The 20018-nt window shown below is 44.0% G+C and overlaps 1 protein-coding gene across 1 annotated transcript in view; it reads left to right on the forward strand.

Annotated features, from left to right (window-relative positions):
* The first annotated feature begins 10707 nt into the window (after positions 1-10707).
* FBN2 (fibrillin 2) overlaps positions 10708-20018 on the forward strand; it is a 143424-nt gene continuing 134113 nt past the window's right edge. The window contains exons 1-3 of the mRNA XM_083464365.1: positions 10708-11565; positions 15096-15178; positions 18890-18988. Of these exons, the coding sequence (XP_083320491.1) occupies positions 11336-11565; positions 15096-15178; positions 18890-18988 (412 nt within the window). The 5' untranslated portion in view covers positions 10708-11335. The remainder of the gene's footprint in view (positions 11566-15095; positions 15179-18889; positions 18989-20018) is intronic.

A 20018-nucleotide genomic window follows, 5' to 3' on the forward strand; every position in this document is an offset into this window, starting at 1 on the left:
CCGCTAACCCAGAAATAGTGCTTCAAGTTAAGAACTTTGCTTCAGGATGAGAACAGAAATCGTGCTCCAGTGGCACAGCGGCAGCAGGAGGCCCCATTAGCTAAAGTGGTGCTTCAGGTTAAGAACAGTTTCAGGTTAAGAACGGACCTCTGGAACAAATTAAGTACTTAACCTGAGGTACCACTGTACTTCTTTTATTTCTTATTCTGCATTTTATTGTATTACAGTTTGAATTATATGAAATTCAGATATAAAATAATTGTAAGTAACAAAATACAATTTAAAATCACCCAGCTTCTGGCACAGCACGTTACAATCACTACAACGGGCAGAAAAATGATTAAGTGGTCCACCAAGACCCTAGGCAGTTTTCAAGTGGTCCACAGGAGAGGAGAGTTTGGGAACTGCTGGTTTAAAAGATTTCACATGGATGGGAACTATATTTGATGTGTACTGTGATTAGGTCATGGGAGGAAGCAAAAATAAATGAAGCATACTGATGAAATGTTGACTTTTTACACACATCCGTCTGCAGTCAAGACATGCAGCTAATAAAATAAAATATCTTTTCTTCTCTTTCACTTTCTCTTGGTATTTTTCCAGTGACGATAATAAAAGTGGAAGTGAAACAACTTGTATTTGAATTTGATCGAAGGAAGCTCAGTTTTTTCCACAAACTTAATAACACACCTTAAAGTATTACTTTTTTGTTCAAAGGAATGCTGTACATACATATCTACTCAGAAGAAAGGATCATTGGGACTTACTTGCATGTAAATGTGTCTAGGATTTCATGATTTTGTGCAATGGTTTGTTTGTAAGCCTTCATTGTGGATTCTCATTTTGCTCCTTTGAGGAGACACAAACTATGTCTCGCTACACTGTACTGGTTGCAAACACATAACTTGCATTATTCACTGCTTATATGATGCCTTAAGGCACTGTCCAATGTACAACACACTTGGCATATTGTTTTGGGGGAAATTCTAGCCAGAAATGTAGGACTAAATTAGTCTCTTATAAATATCCATTTGCAGGGCAGAAGCAGGCTCTTGTTTTTAGGTAGGCTTTATCTGAATGAGTAACCACATTAAAATATAAAATTATATAGTCTTCTTTCAGTTAGAGCCTAAGATCCAGGAGGGATTTTCCAGGAATTGTCTCAAACGTCCTCCTTCTATACGGAAAAAGCACTTGTGAATGTTCAGTGACTATGTCTGTAATCGCACGTGGCTCCAACCCTATGTATACATACTTTAGAATAAGCCCCACCAAACTCAGTGGGGCTTACTTCTGAGTAGACATGTATAAGATTGTGCTGTAATTTTGCTTATTTTGACAGTCTATTTCCCCAGAAAGCTGTTGTCTTTGTCAGCTTGGGCCAGTATCAATTAGGGCTTCAGTATTTAGTCAATCTGTCACGTAGATTCATCTAATAAAAACTGATAGATTGGACATAAGATTCCCACCCCCATTATTATTTTCATTTGTTGTTGTTGTTTAGTGGTGTCCGACTCTTCGTGACCCCATGGACCAGAGCACACCAGGCACTCCTGTCTTCCACTGCCTCCCACAGTTTGGTCAAACTCATGCTGGTAGCTTCCAGAACACTGTCCAAAAATCTCGTCCACTGTCGTGCCCTTCTCCTTGTGCCCTCCATCTTTCCCAACATCAGGGTCTTTTCCAGGGAGTCTTCTCTTCTCATGAGGTGGCCAAAGTATTGGAGCCTCAGCTTCAGGATCAAGTGCTTAAAGAAACTACAGAAGACAGCTACCCTCTGAGAAGAGTCATTCTACCTTCTCACCAACACTGGGAGAGATGCCTTTTCACTGGATGAATGCCATATCATGTCCAAACAGAGGCATACCTAGTGGTTGGTGAAACCAGCCTCCATCTCTGTGTGGCAACATGCTGCCGCTATCATTGCAAGATCAAACATGGGGAAGCTTCCCATCCTTATTGCAATGTGGCACAAAGGTGTGCAATTTTTTCCACCCTTCCTCCTCACTGGTGGTTTTTTTCTTTAAAAAATGGTTCGGGGCACTCTCATTTTGACTCAGGGACGCAGGTGGCACTGTGGTTTAAACCACTGTGCAGCTTGGACTTGCCGATTGGAAGGTCGGTGGTTTGAGGCCCCACGACGAGGTGAGTTCCCGTTGTTCGGTCCCAGCTCCTGCCAACCTAGCAATTCGAAAGCATGCCAAAAAGTGCAAGTAGATAAATAGGTACCGCTCCGGTGGGAAGGTAAACGGTGTTTCCGTGCGCTGTTCTGGTTTTGCCAGAAGCGGCTTAGTCATGCTGGCCACATGACCTGGAAAAACTGTCTGTGGCAGTGGACAAACGCCAGCTCCCTCGGCCTGTAAAGCGAGAAGAGCGTAGCAACCCCAGAGTCGATCGCGATAGGACTTAACTGTGTCTCTTTACCTTTACATTTTGACTCAAGGAAATCACCATTTTATAGTTCAAATCGGGGGAAATAAATGCAGTAAATGGACAAAAGTACCCCTGTGTACCCCCAGAAGAAAGCGCTGCTCCTCACCTTGCCCTCACTTCAGATGCATCAAAAACTTGGGTCCTGTAAAATGTAGCACTTTCTAACGTGGTTCCTGCAATAAAGTAGCGTTTTTTTTTCCTGAGAGGGGTGCTGATACAACTCCTTGCCAAAGGTGCAAGGGACCCTAGGAAGGCCTCCAGTCCTAAGCGCCCAAGGATCAGTGATCACAGCCCAGTGCCTCACTTCAGATTTTTAAAGAGACCTCATCAGGTGCTTCCAGCCCTTATGGAACTACTAGACCTGAATGCACACACAACTGAGCCCCATTTTGCACATTGACAGCCCTGGAACCAGTTTTTCCAAGTGATGGAAAGACCTCGTGATATCCAGTGGACACATTAAAGCTGTCAAGATCCTTTGAAAGATTATCTTATGTCGCAGCACTAAAGAAACTGCTAAAGAAAACATTCAGACTTCAGGAAAAAGTTAATGTAAAGTGCTGTTTGTTTGTTATATATTTGTTGAGTTAGAAGTAAGCCAATGGGAGGTTTTGATGGGCAAACGAGGAGTGCAGTGTTAGGGAATCTAGTCCAGTTCCCGTTCGGGTTTGCTCTGGAGCTCTGGCTCCAGTGGCAGCTGCAAAAAATAAAAATAAAAAATGTATAAATATGTATATATATATAAAGTAGGAAAATAAATATGATGAACATTTTATTCAGATGCTACACACACACACACACACACACACACTATCGGAGACATTTACCCCTGGTCTGCAAGAAGCGAATTACTAGCATTTCCTTTTCAGACTGAAAACTAGAGGAATGCAACAGCACATCTGTGTGAAATTAACATCCTTCCCTCCTGAAAATTCACAGAACTGCACAGTTCCAATATGTGATTACAAGCCTTGATTTGTGTTAGCTAATAAAAGCACTAGGATTGAGCATGCTAAAGGGTCCAATGATTAAAAATGGAATATGGCCTTGTTTTTAAAAACAAACGCTACCAGCCGTTCTTGAGGGAGCTTCAACACATTTGCTTGAGGCTTTCGGTGGAATCAGATGAACACACACAACGCAGTGACTGCAAACAAGCCAATCATAGGATATTGCACTCTTTGCATTGGACAGGAACTTGTGGGAGCATCACACTATAGTTAGGAAACACTTTGAACCTGCAGAAAGGCTCACAGTGTCTGCTACAGTTTAAACTTTGCAAATGCAATTAATATCAAATGTAAAGTTATGGGATTTGCATGAGCCTCATACCAAGTACAGTATATTTTACACATTTACATTGAATGCATGGTGTTCCTACAGTGCATAGTTAGATGATATTTTTGCCTTCACATCTTCACATCTTCAAGAAATACTCTTGAACAGTATTCAACAAAGTATTTGCACTAGCATGTTTGGGATTTACCCCTCTCTGCTCTCCCCACATAATCCTCTCTGGATGACTGGGGCAGGGGGGAGATGACGGACCGATAAAAGATTTAAGGGGTGTGTGGAGGAAGGAGTCTGTCACCCTGGTCTTGCTAGGGAACAGGTGGTTGACGTGACTGATCCTCAGCATCTCCTCGGGTGTTGCGGAGCCCGAGTGGCTCCTCGGTATTCTGGGGAGCTACAGGCTGTGAGGTAAACTAGAATAAGGCTAGAGCGGAAGCGGTGCAAGTCTCGCTCTGAAACCAACCACACTCCAGTTGCGCAGTACAGCTATGAATAAACTGAAGGACTGCTAAAGTTGTGCATGTTCTTTTGGGGTTGATTTTATACACACACACACACACACACACACACACACACCGCTTGCTTGTAGAAAAAAACCTCAAAATGGTTTAAAATCTCACAGCTACTATAAGCACTGCTGGGAGAAGAGCGTCCTGCCAACAAGCTTACTAAAACTGCCCCCTCTGTAACTCTTCATAATATGTTTCTGCTGTGAAATATTATTGATCAAATACATAATCAACCTCAACGATTGCTGAAAATTCTTGATTTGGTTGTTCACACACACACACACACACACTCACTCATACACACAGAGAGAATGAATGACCACCATTACAAAAACTGTGTTTATATGAAAAATCCCAATCTTAGCCTCAGATAAGGAGAATCTCTTGTAATGAACAGTGAACAAATGTTTTGTAAGTCATTACTCCTTCTTAAAACCTTCAGTCAAACATCCCAAGGGATATAGTTTCAGCCTCATTTCAATAAACCTACTTGTTGAGGTTACTACGGTCTCTCTCTTCTGTTATTTGTGGTAGTCCGTGTGGTATTGGCAACTGTCTATCATCTTTGTCTTGCCAACCCAGACTTCGATTTCCCAGAGTACTTTTACATTTTTCTTTCCCTGCAAATCTTGCATTCAGCATTTTGTGATTTTTGGTTACTGTTTTTGAGACACTTCCACCTTTTTGATTGTAACATCTCCAGTTTCATAGTTGAAGTTCCATTAGTTGGCACTTTCCTGACTCAATACAATATTACCTCTATTTTTCCTGCTGATACTTTCTTTCTCTCTGTGTGTATCTGTTCTTCTTGGTTGTCTGTTATACCAGTATTTTGGTTTGCTTGGCTGTCCATTGCTTATGTTAATTTGCCCTTCTGTTTTATTTGCATTTCATCTGTATAATGCCATTGTTTTTTAACACACCCCTTGGGGTAATAGTCAATGTACTTGGCTTTGCATATGCATTTTTTTCATTTAATACAGCTGTAGATTAAAGGAGGGACACTTCATACACTGAAACTGATAGACATGACTAATTTAGGCCCATTACTTTCAATGGGTCTACTCTGGGAAGAATTTAGTTGGCTACAATCCAATATTCTGCAACATAGTAATTTGCTAATTTTACCCTGCTTTTCAATAGATTCCAGAAACAAATATAGTTGGAGATTCAAAGGAGAAGGCAGGCAGGAAAGAAGACAAAATTACCCCCCTCCTTTTCTTTTATCTCCTTTATTAGAGATAGGCATAGTAGGAGATGGGATACAGGATTGGAAGGATTGGCAAATAAAATAAAATCTAAGGGAACATGTATTTCCAGGGTCAGCCAGGTTGTCATAGTAGGTATGTAAAACTAATTATAGTATTAGTTGCTTGCTGGTCTCCACTGAAAACAAAATAAAACATCACTTGACCCATGGTTGGTAGTTTACAAATTGTACCATCTTGACACATCTACTCAACACCAGTCATTGGTGTTAGTTTTCTTTGAAATAATTAGCAAGCTCCCATAAATATCCTCAGATCAGGGGTAGGGAAACTCCACCAGTCACAACCTTATCAGGATTGGCCTGCGGGGCCAAATTTGACAGGTGGGTGGGGCCACTCATAGCGTAATCACATGACATCATTATGACAACACATGATTGACAGGTGGGTGACCCAATATACTTCAAAATACCTTTCATGGGGTTCCCAAGCACATAGAAACCAGCTGTTGGGTGCTTAGGAATCACAGAGCCAAGCATAAGTCTAGAAAATTACTGTAGTTATTTCTCCCTTCCCCATGGAGAGTGGGAAAAAAGAAGTTGGTATTTTACAGGCATCCCTGCATGCAATATCTGAATCAAAAGTGGATCTTGTCAACATTTTGGCTTAGCTATATGTGAACTTTTAAGAAAAATGCACAGTGCTTTCTTTAAGGCTAAGTTAGACTCGCTGAGGGTTATACAAATGAGCATTTGTCATATATCACTAGAATGAACCTTCCAGTGTCAATAACTTGAAAAGGTACATGACCCTGATGATTACGTAAGGCCCGACTTAACATTTCATTGTTCTATTTTAACATATACTATTTCAAATGTTTTAAATATGAAGTGAGTTTGAATAACAGATGGATGTGTTTTGTTCCCACTGTACTTTCCTGAATAAGTACTGAAAGATCAAAGCGGTATAGGCTCGCCGTAGCTTTAGCAAAATGGGAGCAAAGCCAGGCTATTGGGAACTATTTGAAGCTCAAAGCCTTTATTATAAAGCTGGGAGGCCCAGCAGATTCTATGCATTTGTATGAAGTTTTGAAGGAAGATTTGAGACTTGCATACAGCAACTTATAATTTGCAAAGAACACATTCACTGGTGACAGAAAACAAGAGAGGCATGTCGGCTTGTAAAAATGGCCAGGAAACAATGACAGAGAGAAGAACATTGTAATTATTCCCATAGACATGGGTTGTTATCTCATGCTAACAACTTCTTGGATAAGAACCCTGAGATAACAACATTGGATCTTGGTTGTGTAAACTAACTTCTAGGCCTCTACTTTCCAGAGTCAGGGCCAATTGTCATGGAACAGTGACCATTGCTAGAGAAAAATACATGGAGCTGTCTTGGGTTGAACAATGTGAAAAGGAAACAGTCACCTTGTAGCTTGTCTGAACTATGGGAATTTTAAAGTGTTCCACTATGAAAAAAAGCATGTTTGACTTGCTCTCCACTCAAGACATGCTGTCATATAATTACACTACAAAAGGGCTCTCTTTGACTAGATGTTCTTGACATAATAGTTAATCCAGCCCCACTGGTGGCTAAAGTTATCTTTTTGATGGAGGTTTCTGAAGTCATCGTAATGACAGAGAGCCCTCTGTGTATGGATGGGCTTCCAAAGATGAAAAAGGTGTTCTATCCTCCCGTGGCCTTTCCCCATAGTGCAAACTATGTATTTTCTCTTTCGAAAACACAATGCTAAATGTCAATTCCCTGCAGAACTCTGTGATTGCAAGACTGCAGAGATGGCCTAAAAATATATTGCTTACTTTCCCCTTGCTTATTTAACTGCTATAAGCTTTTTTATCTTGATATTGCATTGGGTTATTCTGAAAGCTACAGGTAAAGTGCATATATGCCTTTCCCACTTGAGTTTGTTTACATTGTCTAAATTGGCCTTGGCCAACCTGGTGCCCTCCAGATGTTTTGGATTACAACTCCACAGACAGAAGGCCAGAGGGCATTATTTTGGCAAAGGCTGGTCTAGATTTCTTTTATAAGGAGTGCTTACATTTGACATGGGAGCCGGAAACTCTGTATTTATGCCAGCCAGGTACAGCTTCTTTCCTGTAGTTAAATATATGATGGAGTGATGATAGCATATCAGAATTTAAGTGTCAGTGTGAAATTTGGTCCCCGTAGCCTTGTAAAGACAGTACCTAAGGAGCAGAAAAGGCAGTAGCTAAGCATGAAAGCTAAAGGGGTCAGCATCCTCCACCCTCCCTGTATTTCAAGTGCTTGTCTAACAGATTTACTTTGGATCGCCAGGAACTAATCTCAGATGTGGGGAAAAAAATATGTTCCCCTCTTTATTTTCGACTCTCTTGGGTGCAGGAATTTAACCTTAATTATTTACAATAATTACAAAAAGAAGGGCTTTTTTGCTGGCTAGGTTCAATTGTAATCCTTCTAGCCTCCTTTGGGGTAGGTTTGCGGGTATGGCAGAAGGAGATAGGATCTGCCCATGTGATGCCCACCTGGTGGAAATTCTAGCTCACATGGCCTTTAAATGTAAAAGGTATGATGATCTCCGCCAACAATTCTTAGACCATCTATGTATCCCAATATGGAAACCAGAGACAGAGGTCATACGCTTTTTATTACAGGGGAGAGACCAGGAGCTCACCAAGACAGTAGCTAAGTTCCTCTATTTGGTTTTTTTTGCCGCCAAACTACACTACAGGACCCTGCCCTTGCTGGAGACCCACAGAGATGAAATAGATTGCTCGCCTCTTCTTCCCTTTGGCAAATGATTGTACCGTTGAAATGGCGATGAGATCGCATTGGCCTATTTATTCTGGATGTTTGTAAGTGATGCCAATAAAGGTTTGATGATGATGATTTCTTTGGAATGAAATTACAAAGCAAACATAAGAATTTGGAGAAAGCAGCTAGCTATTTTCTTGCAGGCTTTAAATAAGACTTTGTTAGTAGAGCTAACCATGGTAGAACCCACCAGGGCTTTTTTTTTTCCAGCCGGAGGTCACAGGAGTTCAGCTCTGGCACCTCTCAGGTGGGCGCCATTGCCATTCTAAAAGAACAAGGGAGATATTCATGGTGAGCTCTGTTACCTCTTTTTCTCCCAAAACGGCACTGCAGCTCACCATCCCTCATAGGAAGCAAAGGAAGAGGAATTTGAGGTCCAGTGGCATTTGTCACCCCAAACAGCTGGCCATACCAGGTTGGCAAAGGCTGATTTAATAACTAGGATTGTTTTGTGATGTGCATTCGATGTTGATGATAATAAAATCACAACGATAGCTAGAGTTGGAGCAATATGACTTTGCGGCAAACCTTTACTTTTCTCGTGTGTTGTTAACAATAATTTCGCTTGGTCCAAACGTCTTGTGAATTCCCAGTCTTCCAGTGTTGGTGTTAAAGATAAAGGTAAAGGGACCCTTGACCATTAGGTCCAGTCTCAGACGACTCTGGAGTTGCGGCGCTCATCTCGCTTTATTGGCCAAGGGAGCCAGCGTACAGCTTCCGGGTCATGTGGCCAGCATGACTAAGTCGCTTCTGGCGAACCAGAGCAGTGCACGGAAACGCCGTTTACTTTCCCGCTGGAGCGGTACCTATTTAACTACTTGCACTTTGACGTGCTTTCGAACTGCTAGGTAGGCAGGAGCAGGGACCGAGCAACGGGAGCTCACCCCGTCACGGGGATTCGAACCACCGACCTTCTGATCTGCAAGTCCTAGGCTCTGTGGTTTAACCCACAGTGCCACCAGCGTCCTTGTGTTGGTGTTAAATCTACAATATTATCCTTGCAGTACAAGAAACAAAAGACTAGACTGCCTGACGATGCCTTTTGTGGTAGCAGTTTTCAGTTATTAGCTTCCTGTGTTCAATTGTTCTGCTGCTGTAGTTTGCTGCAAGAGAAACATATCTGTTGTCAGTGAGAGAAACCAGGATTCCATATTGCTCTACTGGAACTGAAGTTTGGTGGAAAAGTCACAGGTGGTCAGATTCTTACCCCTGGGTTACGGCTGAGTTTCCTTCGCAGTCCCAGGACAGTTTCTAACAGTGTTTCCCAAACTTGGGTTTCCAGCTGTTTCCAGACACTACAACCCCCATCATCCCTGACCACCGGTCCTGCTAGCTAGGGATGATGGGAGTTGTAGTCCACAAACAGCTGGAGCCCCAAGTTTGGGAAACCTTGGTCTGTGAGGACATTTGCCAGCCAGGATTGAGCTCCACTGAAGTCCTGGTTGTAGGCATTTCTGGAGCCCTGCGCGGCATCCTCGCTTTTCTGCCCTGCAGCTGCCAGTGCCACTGATCAAAGCCGATAGAAATCCGCGCTCTCGTTGACATCCGTGGGCTCTGGATCGCGTTCAAGTTCCCATCTGGTTCCTTTTACGAGGGGCGTCGCCTCGTGCGCCTGTCAGGATCCCGGAGGCTCGTGAAGGGATCCCCTCGTGCGTGCCAGACAGTCCCCCGCCAGCTCTCTCCGGAGACCCCATGCAGCCTCAAAACCACGTCTTTCCCCTCTCGCTCGCGGCGAAAGTTTCTGAGGCAGCCATTCCAGAGGCGCAAAGGACGACGCGGCCGCCTTTTTCCTTCGCAGGTTCCCAGAGTAGGGTTGCTTAGCTTCTTTAAAAAAAGTTTTCCCCAGAGTTGCTCAGCCTTTTTGGGCGAAATCGCAAAAATTAAAATAATGCCGTTTTTGAGCGATTTTTAATGGTGGCGGCGGAGAAAATCGGCGTGCCGATAGGGAATGCCATACGTCCGGATTCCTCCGGGCAGTGACTCCGGCGCGCTACTATATGCAGTAGTATTCCGTATGTGTCCGGGACAACCCGGACTCATGACAACCCTGTCCCGGAGACTCCAACTGAGGGAAATTTGGCCGCTACCGGCGGCGGGTGAGAAACTCCCCTGAACTTTCTTGAGGTGGTGATTTTGTTGGTGCAAGGAGAAACTACGAGGCCAGGGGGCTGGGGCGTGGATGAACGGACTGCTTGAGAACGGGCAACAAGGTTGTGCGACTGACTGACGCCCAACGGCTCCTCTTCCTCTGACAGACTTTCCCCTCGGCGCCCCCTCAGCCCCTCCCTCCCTCCCCGCGGCTTCCAACGAAGCTCCTCCCCCTCTCCCTCCAGCCCCCTTTCACAAGTGCCGCGGCCCCTCCCTCTCCCGCCTCCCCTCCGGGCGCCCCCTTCCCTCAGCCTCCCTTCCCTCCTCGGGCGCGCTCCTCTCCCACGTGCTTGGCGCGGCGCTGCTGCTCCCCACCGACCAGCGGGCGGTAGTGCCGCCCTGCCTCCCTCCCTCGCCCCTCATTCTTCTCGCGGCGCACCGGGCAAGAGCCGCCGCCTCGCCTTCCCCCGAGTCGGCAGCAGCAGCAAGCTTCTTCTAAAGAGGAAACCCTCCTCCTTTTTCGCCTTCCAGGGTGGAAAGCTGCTGCCGGCCCCTGTCACTAGCGGCTCGTTATCATTATTGCCGTTATCCTCGAGGCGGGCAATTTCCAGCTCGCTCTCCGAAAAGCGCCCACACCCTTCGATTGTTCTCCCCTTTTCCCCCTCGCTCGGAAACAGCCGGACCTCCTCTCTCCCCCTTCTTTCCCCGACGGCTTTTAATCGTTTCGCTCGGGAAGGCGAGCAGCGGAGAGGCGGGAAAAGGGAGGAGGATGCACCGCGGAGCGAAAGAAGGAGCAGCCGCCGCCGCCCCCCTGGCCGCCCCGACCCGCAGCAGCAGAGCGTCGCGCTGAGGTGGAGGGGAGCGCGCGAGCGGCCCGGAGGAATAACGCCTCTTCTCCTCAGGAAGGGAGACGAGCTCCCGAGTCAGGGGCGAGCCGGAGGTCGGGGCTCCTCTCTGAGGCACCTCAGGATTTTCGCGACCATGGCGAGGCGGCGGGAGCTCCGCCTGCAGCCTTATTTCCTCTGGCTGGGCTGTGTGGCGCTCTGGGCGCAGGGAGCAGCCGCGCAAGGCAAGCAGCAGGTCCGCCCGGCGGATGGAGCAACAGGCGGCGGGGGCGGCGGCGGCACCAGCTACCCAGCCTCGAGGAGCCTGGAAGGCGCCGCCAACACCAACCGAGTGCGCCGGAGAGGCCAGCAGGACGCGCTCAGGGGGTAGGGAAGCCGCGTTGCCTCGCGCCGCGCAGGTAGGCCTGCCTCTCACAAACAGCGGCGGCGAGGCGGCATTTATAGAAGCCGCGTGCCCGGATCGTACCACTTTCAGGCGGCAAGCGGGGGTGGGGTGCATGGTCTTCGTGGGAACGGAATGGAGCAGTCTCTGCGGACGCGGGGGCCGCCAGGTGTCAGGGGAAAAGGATCCTAGCCCAGCTTGATGCTCCAGTCGTAGGTGTGTCATGATTGGCCCCGCCCCAAAGAGCAGGTCACCTGGGGGGCCTCCACCTGCAGTCTGAAGTGGTACAGTGCAGGCAAAAGGTTTATCTCCTCGACCCGATGCTGTTTGTGAGAGCTAGGCCAGGCGTGTATTGCCTTGTTGTTGTTGTTGTTTAGTCCTTTAGTCGGTCCGATTCTTCGTGACCCCATGGACCAGAGCACGCCAGGCACTCCTGTCTTCCACGGCCTCCCGCAGTTTGGTCAAACTCATGCTGGTAGCTTCAAGAACACTGTCCAACCATCTCGTCCTCTGTTGTCCCCTTCTTCTTGTGCCCTCCATCTTTCCCAACATCGCTCTTTTCCAGGGAGTCTTCTCTTCTCATGAGGTGGCCAAAGTATTGGAGTCTCAGCTTCAGGATCTGTCCTTCCAGTGAGCACTCAGGGCTGATTTCCTTAAGAATGGATAGGTTTGATTTTCTTGCAGTCCATGGGACTCTCAAGAGTCTCCTCCAGACTATAATTCAAAAGCATCAATTCTTCGGCGATCAGCCTTCTTTATGGTCCAGCTCTCACTTCCATACATCACTACTGGGAAAACCATAGCTTTAACTACACGGACCTTTGTTGGTAAGGTGATGTCTCTGCTTTTAATGATCCTGTCTAGGTTTGCCATCGCCTTTCTCCCAAGGAGCAGGCGTCTTTTAATTTTGTGACTGCTGTCACCATCTGCAGTGATCATGGAGCCCAAGAAAGTAAAATTTATCACTGCCTCCATTTCTTCCCCTTCTATTTGCCAGGAGGTGATGAGCCCAGTGGCCATGATCTTTGCTTTTTTGATGTTGAGCTTCAAACCATATTTTGCGCTCTCCTCTTTCACCCTTATTAAAAGGTTCTTTAATTCCTCCTCACTTTCTGCCATCAGAGTTGTGTCATCTTCATATCTGAGGTTGTTGATATTTCTTCCAGCAATCTTAATTCCGGCTAGGGATTCATCCAGCCGCGCCTTTCGCATGATGAATTCTGCATATAAGTTAAATAAGCAGGGAGACAATATACAGCCTTGTCATACTCCTTGTATTGCCTTAGCGGCAAGTTCTGCGTGGACGCAACCAGCTGCAACCTGCCATCCCTCCCCCCCCCCCAATCAAATATGTGCATGCACACCATCTCAGCAACTTCTGGGTGATCCACAGGCAAAAATTCTGAAATGCCACCTTTACTGTGCTTTGATTAAACCTTCAGCTCACCTTTATTCTGCTTCCATGAAACCTTTGGCTACCCCTGCTGACAACCCCTAAAACCACTTCTGTAGTGCCCATCACAAGTTCTTTCCTCTTGTCCTATGCTCATTTCCTGCAACCTCCTGATTTCCAGTGCTCCAGCCCCAATGAATTCCTTCCCTACCCCATATTATGCAACCACTCCTGCAATATTCCTCCTCTACTCCTTCAAGTACTTCCGTGCAACTCAAAGGTAAATTATCCACATTCCCAGTCTCTATCTTCAAGCTCATTTATCCTCTTTAACTGGTCTTGCACCATCCGTAAGTCTTGTTTCTGATAAACCATTCAGTGTTTCAGGTGAAAACATCACTTTATCCTGCCTCTGTAAAGCCTGCAGCCACTTCCTGATAACTGTCCCACCAATGCTTGTCTCCCATGAACAGCCTCCTTCAACCCATAATTCTCCCTTGGCATCAGAGCCCAATCAACCTCCCACCAAGTTCTCTTTTACCTCAAATAGCCTTTAATCTTTCTTCCAGGATTTCAATATTAACTCTGCCACTGTTATTGTCACTTACTAGCCTTATGTCCTGTAAGAACTTAGTAACATCCCATAAGCAATTGATAGTTGCCTGTGGGTGGCATCAAGTCTTGGACCTGGACACATTCTTTAATATTTCCCTTCACCCTCCTGCTGTCTGGTGCCCACACCCAGAACTAGTCCTAATGTGCTCTCTTGAAGCACACCGCTATAGAGCAATTGAGGGTTCTCTTTCATAGAAGGCTACAATTTTGAAGATGAAATGGGTTTGCCTTATTTTTCTATCTGACTTCTCCAAAGGTCCCCATGAAATAGACACCATTACTCCCAGGGGGTGCCAACTTGAATAACATATTGGGGGGGCAGGTAAGCCCTGCCCCACATTATTGATCACATGATGCAGTGCCCACACACTATTTGAATGGGAATTCCCATCAATTTTGGGGGGCCTGGCCCCCTCAAATATTTTATGGCAAGGAGGCTGGAGACCCCTCAGCCCCTAGGAGTTGGCTCCTATGATTACGCCTTTATCTTTGAAGTTGTCTTGTAGAAAACCTACCAACAAGGCAATACATAGGAACCACTAGTTTGCAACTAGCTCTAATGGACAGCCACATTTCTTTTGATCTTGTCTCTACCAGGCTGTTTTGTTAAGATGCAGTTGTATCCCAATAGCCACCTCTCTATACTGCTTGTTTTCCTAATCAGTCCCATCACACATCTGTGCATTCCCTTTCAAACTTTCAATCCAAATACTAGCAGTTGTCTCCATTTACTTCTGTCCTTTCCCCCTTCTGTAATTGTTGCTTTTCTTCTCAATGTCTACTGATTGGCTTGATTTGAATGTTAATTTTAAATTTTGGTCCATCTTGGAAAGTTTCCATATGTTTCTTGAGAGTGGTGTAAAAAACATCTGGCTTTTGCAAAAGAAAGCATGTGTAAATACGACACTAATAGCAATACCAAATGTGGCAAATATTGCTTCAGTTTCATGATCAAGTTTTTAATGGTCTTTGCTATAACAGTGCTGAAGGGTGATTTCAATTAAAATCTGCTGAAGAAACATGTTTTTTTCAGATTGGTTGAGGGAGGCTTTAAAATGCTAAGTTATAAAATGCATGATCATTACTTTCCACTTTTAAATCTTTCTAATATACCTCTAGAAAAATCTGATTTTCATACAAAATGTAACTCATGGTGTTAAGATGAAAAGGCTGTTTTAGATATGTTTGGTGTGAATTATTTACTGCTTGTAAAGTAGTTACAATAGAGCATGCATTTGGTCCATTGTTCAGAACTGTTTAAAAATGGTACCTTACTAAATACTTATTACTTAGTCGTTGTCTGTTTTTGGCTTTTTGCTAAAGAGAGGGGTTCTTAGCCCTTGGAGGGAGGGATTCAGTGAAATGCTTTTTTTTATTAAGAAATGTGAGGGTTCTGGAAAAAGCTTGCATGTTGTTTCTGAGGCCAATGCATTTTTATCCTGCAGACCTAAAATCTGTTTCCATTGACCTATATTTTTTGTGTACACACTTGTTTGCATATAACAGGCCAAATGTGTGTGGCTCCAGATTCCACTCCTACTGTTGTCCTGGATGGAAAACACTCCCTGGGGGAAATCAGTGTATTGTTCGTAAGTGTTTGGCTTCAGATTTTACAACCTCTGAGTAATAATCCATCCAAAAGACATCTTTGAATTTTAATTAATTACCCTTTTAAAAAGGAAGTAAGGAATTAATCTACTCTGGTTGCTAAATTTAGGCTTCCATCATGCTTTTAAGAACTTGACACTAACTCACAAATCTATTGATTTAAAAAATGCCCTTTTACAGATTCAGAAATCCAGCAATGAACACTTAAAACAGAAATAGTCAAATACTAAGCAAAGTAGGTTGTATTTTATCAACAGAGAGAAAATGTAGCTGAGTTACCTAGGAATAATATTTCACATAAGGCTGTTGGTTGTTTTTGTTAGTTCGGGGCTGTGCTACAATAGATCTAGATTAGATTTTCTTAAATGTATATTTAACAACAACATGATTGTTTATTTGGCAAAGCTCTTTATTGTGCTGAGCTATGTGACAACTGATAAGACTTGACAAAAGCATGTAAATCAGTTAAACTGTGGTTTGGACTCACCAGGAGTGAGCCTACATCCTGTGGCTAAGGTCAGAGTTCAGCCCTGGAACATGTGAAAAATGTTAAAGTTCATTTGGGCATATGCAGACTAGAGGGCTTTTATTTCCCCACTGACTAATATTATCAACATCCACTATCTCTGGGATTTAGAGAGAAGAGGTTCAGGCAGTTGGGGTTTTATAAGTTAAGAGCACAATGCAATGCAAGTTTAATCAAAAGTAAAATGATGTGTTCAGTGGGGCCCACTGTGTTCCGTGGGGCTTACTCCCAGGAATTTGTATAGGAGGGTAGCCTGCTGGGAGTAAATTCCATTGAACTGAGCATGGCTTATTTCTCAGGTGGCATGCCTAGGATTGAAGGATAGTTCAGTTTTGTAGAGCATTAGGCTCTTAATCTCAGGGTCATGGGTTTGAACCCCACATTGGGACAAAGATTATTGCATTGCCCCATTGCATTGCAAAGGGTTGGATTAGATGTTTCTCGTGGTTCCTTCCAACTCTACAATTCTATGAACTGTTAGTGTAGTTTATAGCCTGAGCTCTTGCACTGTGACACAGTAACAGTTTATAAAGTCAGGTGCCACATCTCCAAAGCTGTTGCAAGGGCACAATACATAACTTTACATAGTTGCTGAGGTCTAATCCTCAACCCCAATACTAATGCAGCAATAGTTACCAGCACTGCTACAATGCTTCCCCAAAAGTATAGACCCAGAACCAAGAGTTCCTTCTATTGAACTCAAAGGGCTGTTGAAGGGGCAATAAATTTCTTTTGTTAGTGTAATCCTGATAATCCATTCTAACTCATATCCTGATGCACCATTCAGCAAATCAAGTGACTAAGAAGACCTGAACTGGGGGTTGAAATTTTAAACTTAGTTATGAAGGAATTTTGTTCACATTCTGACCCAGGTGTCTAGTTGGCCTTAACATTAACTGCACCATATAGGCAAAAGTTTCCTAACCCAGAAAAACAATGCATAGCTGGCTAATAAAAGTAAAGAGAATAGATCTGTGTTTTAACTATACTACTTTCTCAAGTGGTGGAAGGGTGACCTTTATTTTATTTCTGTTCTCAGTTACGGCATTTTTGGTCAAAGTTTAATTTATATTGCAGCCCAATCTTCAGAACATTTTCACACATGATGCTTGAAATAGCTTTGGCTTAAATTGTTATGTAATGCAAATCTAAAACCTATCTCGGCTACGATATACATTCATTTTCTGTTTTGTGTTATATCCCATATTAACAACATCCATTATTAACACTGTACACAAAACAGCAGAAAGGGCCTCAAAGGCACATGTGAATATCTAGTCAGCTTCACATGGGAAAAATCGCTCAGAATATGCTGCTAAAACATTGAAAAGCGTTAATATAGATGCAGTGCTTGGAGTATAGATGTGGTCAGCCTGAATATTCTCCATCAGTCCTCTGAAAACCTACTGTATGAGTTAGATAGCCGGTTTGTTATATTCATGTAGAGTGCTGTCCATATTTCAATAACCATCAATGAAAGCTCAAAAAAGGTAATAGTCCTATGCAAGTATTGCTATCTCAAACAAGGTAGCAACCCTGGAAGTAAGCTGCACTGAACACTGGATTTTCCTCTGAGTAAACATGGATACGCTGGAGCTGTGAAAATACTAATTTCATTACGTATCATTTGTATTGCACTTTAGCTGTGGAAAGTTATTTATTCCTTGCAGTGCAGTAGCTAAAACAGGTGTGGGAAGTTCCATCTGCTCATCTTTTAAATGTGTCAATTAAGCTAGAAAATATTCCATTGTCTCTAAAACGAGGTCAGAGAGATATTTAAAAAATTAATATTCCTAGAAAACGTTTGAATGAACCGTATCTCAAAAATAGTCACTTGTCTGGAGGTAATCATGTATCTTTACAGCAAAGGAACTTCAAAGTCTCCGACTAGCTCTATGTATGCTTTGGCTAGGAAAAAGTCAGCTGTTAGCATTGTTTTTGAAGATACTATTGCCAACTGGAAAGCCCATAGTTTAGGCTTATGGGGGATAAAACAACCCTGCTGTTAAATATGTGGATGAATTTAATTCGCCTGCTTTTTATTATCAAAATAACAGCCATGGGGAAGGTAGGAGGTTTGGTTCTGTGGAATAAGTGGACCACATCATGGTTGCAATGATTCCCATTTCAAAAAGATGCTAATAACCCCAAGAAGGAAATTTCCATTGGCACCAGTGGTTGCCGGTGGTTCATTGGGACCACAGCGTTAAAGGAAAGAATTTAGCCCTGTCTCCCATTCCTCCCCACACCCAGTGCCATACTCCTGATCCAACACATCCTACCCTCCTTTGTGGCTATTATCTTGATAGCAAAAACAGGTGTCTTAAATGCATTTACACGCTTAAGGTCACATCTGTTTTGTCTCTCAGCCCTTACATGCAAAAGTAAAATGTCACTGCATAATTTTAGAATATTCTGATTTCCAGATTGACTTTTACCTGTATTTAGCACACAAGTCTCACTTCTTAGAGAAGTAATGTTTTGTACAGTGGTGCCCCGCAAGACGAAATTAATTCGTTCCGCAAGTTTTGTCGTCTAGCGAATTTTTCGTCTTGCGAATCACGAAATCCCATAGGAATGCATTGAAAATCAATTAATGCGTTCCTATGGTCAAAAATAGTCCAAACAAAGCCAAATTTGGTACAACAACAGTTTATTAACTGCTCTTTAAAGTCACACATACTGTAAAGAGCAGTTCAAAAATTGAAGGGAAAATAAATTAACTTTATAAACAAAACATGTCTTTGTTTTTAGACAAAGGAAACAAAGTCGCGAGACGTTTTCGTCTTGCAAAACAAGCCCATAGGGAAATTTGTCTTGCGAGGCAAATTGAAAACGGAAAAACCTTTCGTCTAGCGAGTTTTTTGTCTTGCGAGGCATTCGTCTTGCGAGGTACCACTGTATCACCCTCTAAAATCTTAAGCGCATCGTAACAGATTCTGTCTTTACAGTCCTGTTTTTAGTAAAAGTGAAGCTAGCATAACAAACACAAAACCAAAAACAAAAGTAACATTGTTTCAGCATATACACAGTTGCTTATGTTCTTGGGGGGGGGGTGTGTGTGGTGGAATTGGACACATTTAAGCAAACAATTTATCTTGTTTGCCAGTGTTTCTTAAGCAATTTAAGATGTACAAGCATTTTGATTCATTATTTTCTTCCTCAGCAATTTGTAGAAATAGCTGTGGTGATGGATTTTGTTCTCGCCCCAACATGTGCACTTGTTCCAGTGGTCAGATATCGCCAACCTGTGGAACAAAATCAAGTAAGGCCTAAAGTCTCAATTTTTAAAGTTAGGGAGAAAAAGTGTTTTGCAACGTTTTACACTAGGATAGTGTTTAAGGATAGATAAATACTAAGTGCATGAGAGAGTTACCTGTCTCATCTTCCCTACCCTCTTTTGAATCAAAGGTGCTGCTTTGCATATAGAAGATTCCTGCTCCTTACTTTTTATGATTCTATGCCTCAAATGCCCTCCCATGGGAGGTCCAATGGCTTCTGTCCCTACTTGCCTTTCAGTGAACAGTGAAAACACCTTTATTTAAGAACGCATTTGTGGAAAATGTAATTTAGTTTTTGCTGTTCAGCTACTTCAGTTCTCTGCTCACACTCCGAGGCCCCCCCAGCCCTTTCCCAGTAAATAACTTCAAACGGACACATAATTTTAGTTTAAGTTTTTGGGTAAAATTTAGGCCACAACTTTATTGATTACAAAACAAATTGAGCAGTATTGGTCTATGCATTGGTCAGGGACTATAACTGACTCCTGCCTCTCTGGCTGGCAGTCTGAAAGGGTAAACACCAAACAAGGGAGCAACATCGGTGAAGATCAATTGAAGCTCGCCCCGGGGTTCCTGTGGTCCTGGCATGGCCCTAGCCCCTCAAGCGGACTTCGGACGAGATCCAGGACCCCCAGATTCCTTTACTGGAATACCCTATTTCTGGAGGGGCAGGTGAAGGCCACGCTTCCCCTCCCGCACATTTATATCAACCAATGCCTAACCGCCAAACCTTACAAAGTTGTGACGATTGCTAAGGAGGTAGGTGAAAACCAAGTGGCTAAAGCCAATCTGCCAGATGGAAAAATTCCTACCCAGCCCCTGTTCCAAAGCAGGCAACCCACCCCAAACCAGCAGCAGCACCTAAAATAGGGAGGGCGGGCGGGTGTTCAGCAGCGCGAAGCGAGTGCCCAACCCCCGTCGTGCTGCTGCATTTATAGGTCCCTGGGATCACGCCACTTGCCCCAGTTGGCCCAAACAGCCAAGCATGATCCCGGGCAGTGGCGTAGCGTGGGG

The sequence above is a fragment of the Podarcis liolepis genome, assembly GCF_965112155.1.
Source record: "Podarcis liolepis genome assembly, chromosome: 11".
Classification (NCBI taxonomy): Eukaryota; Metazoa; Chordata; class Lepidosauria; order Squamata; family Lacertidae; genus Podarcis; species Podarcis liolepis.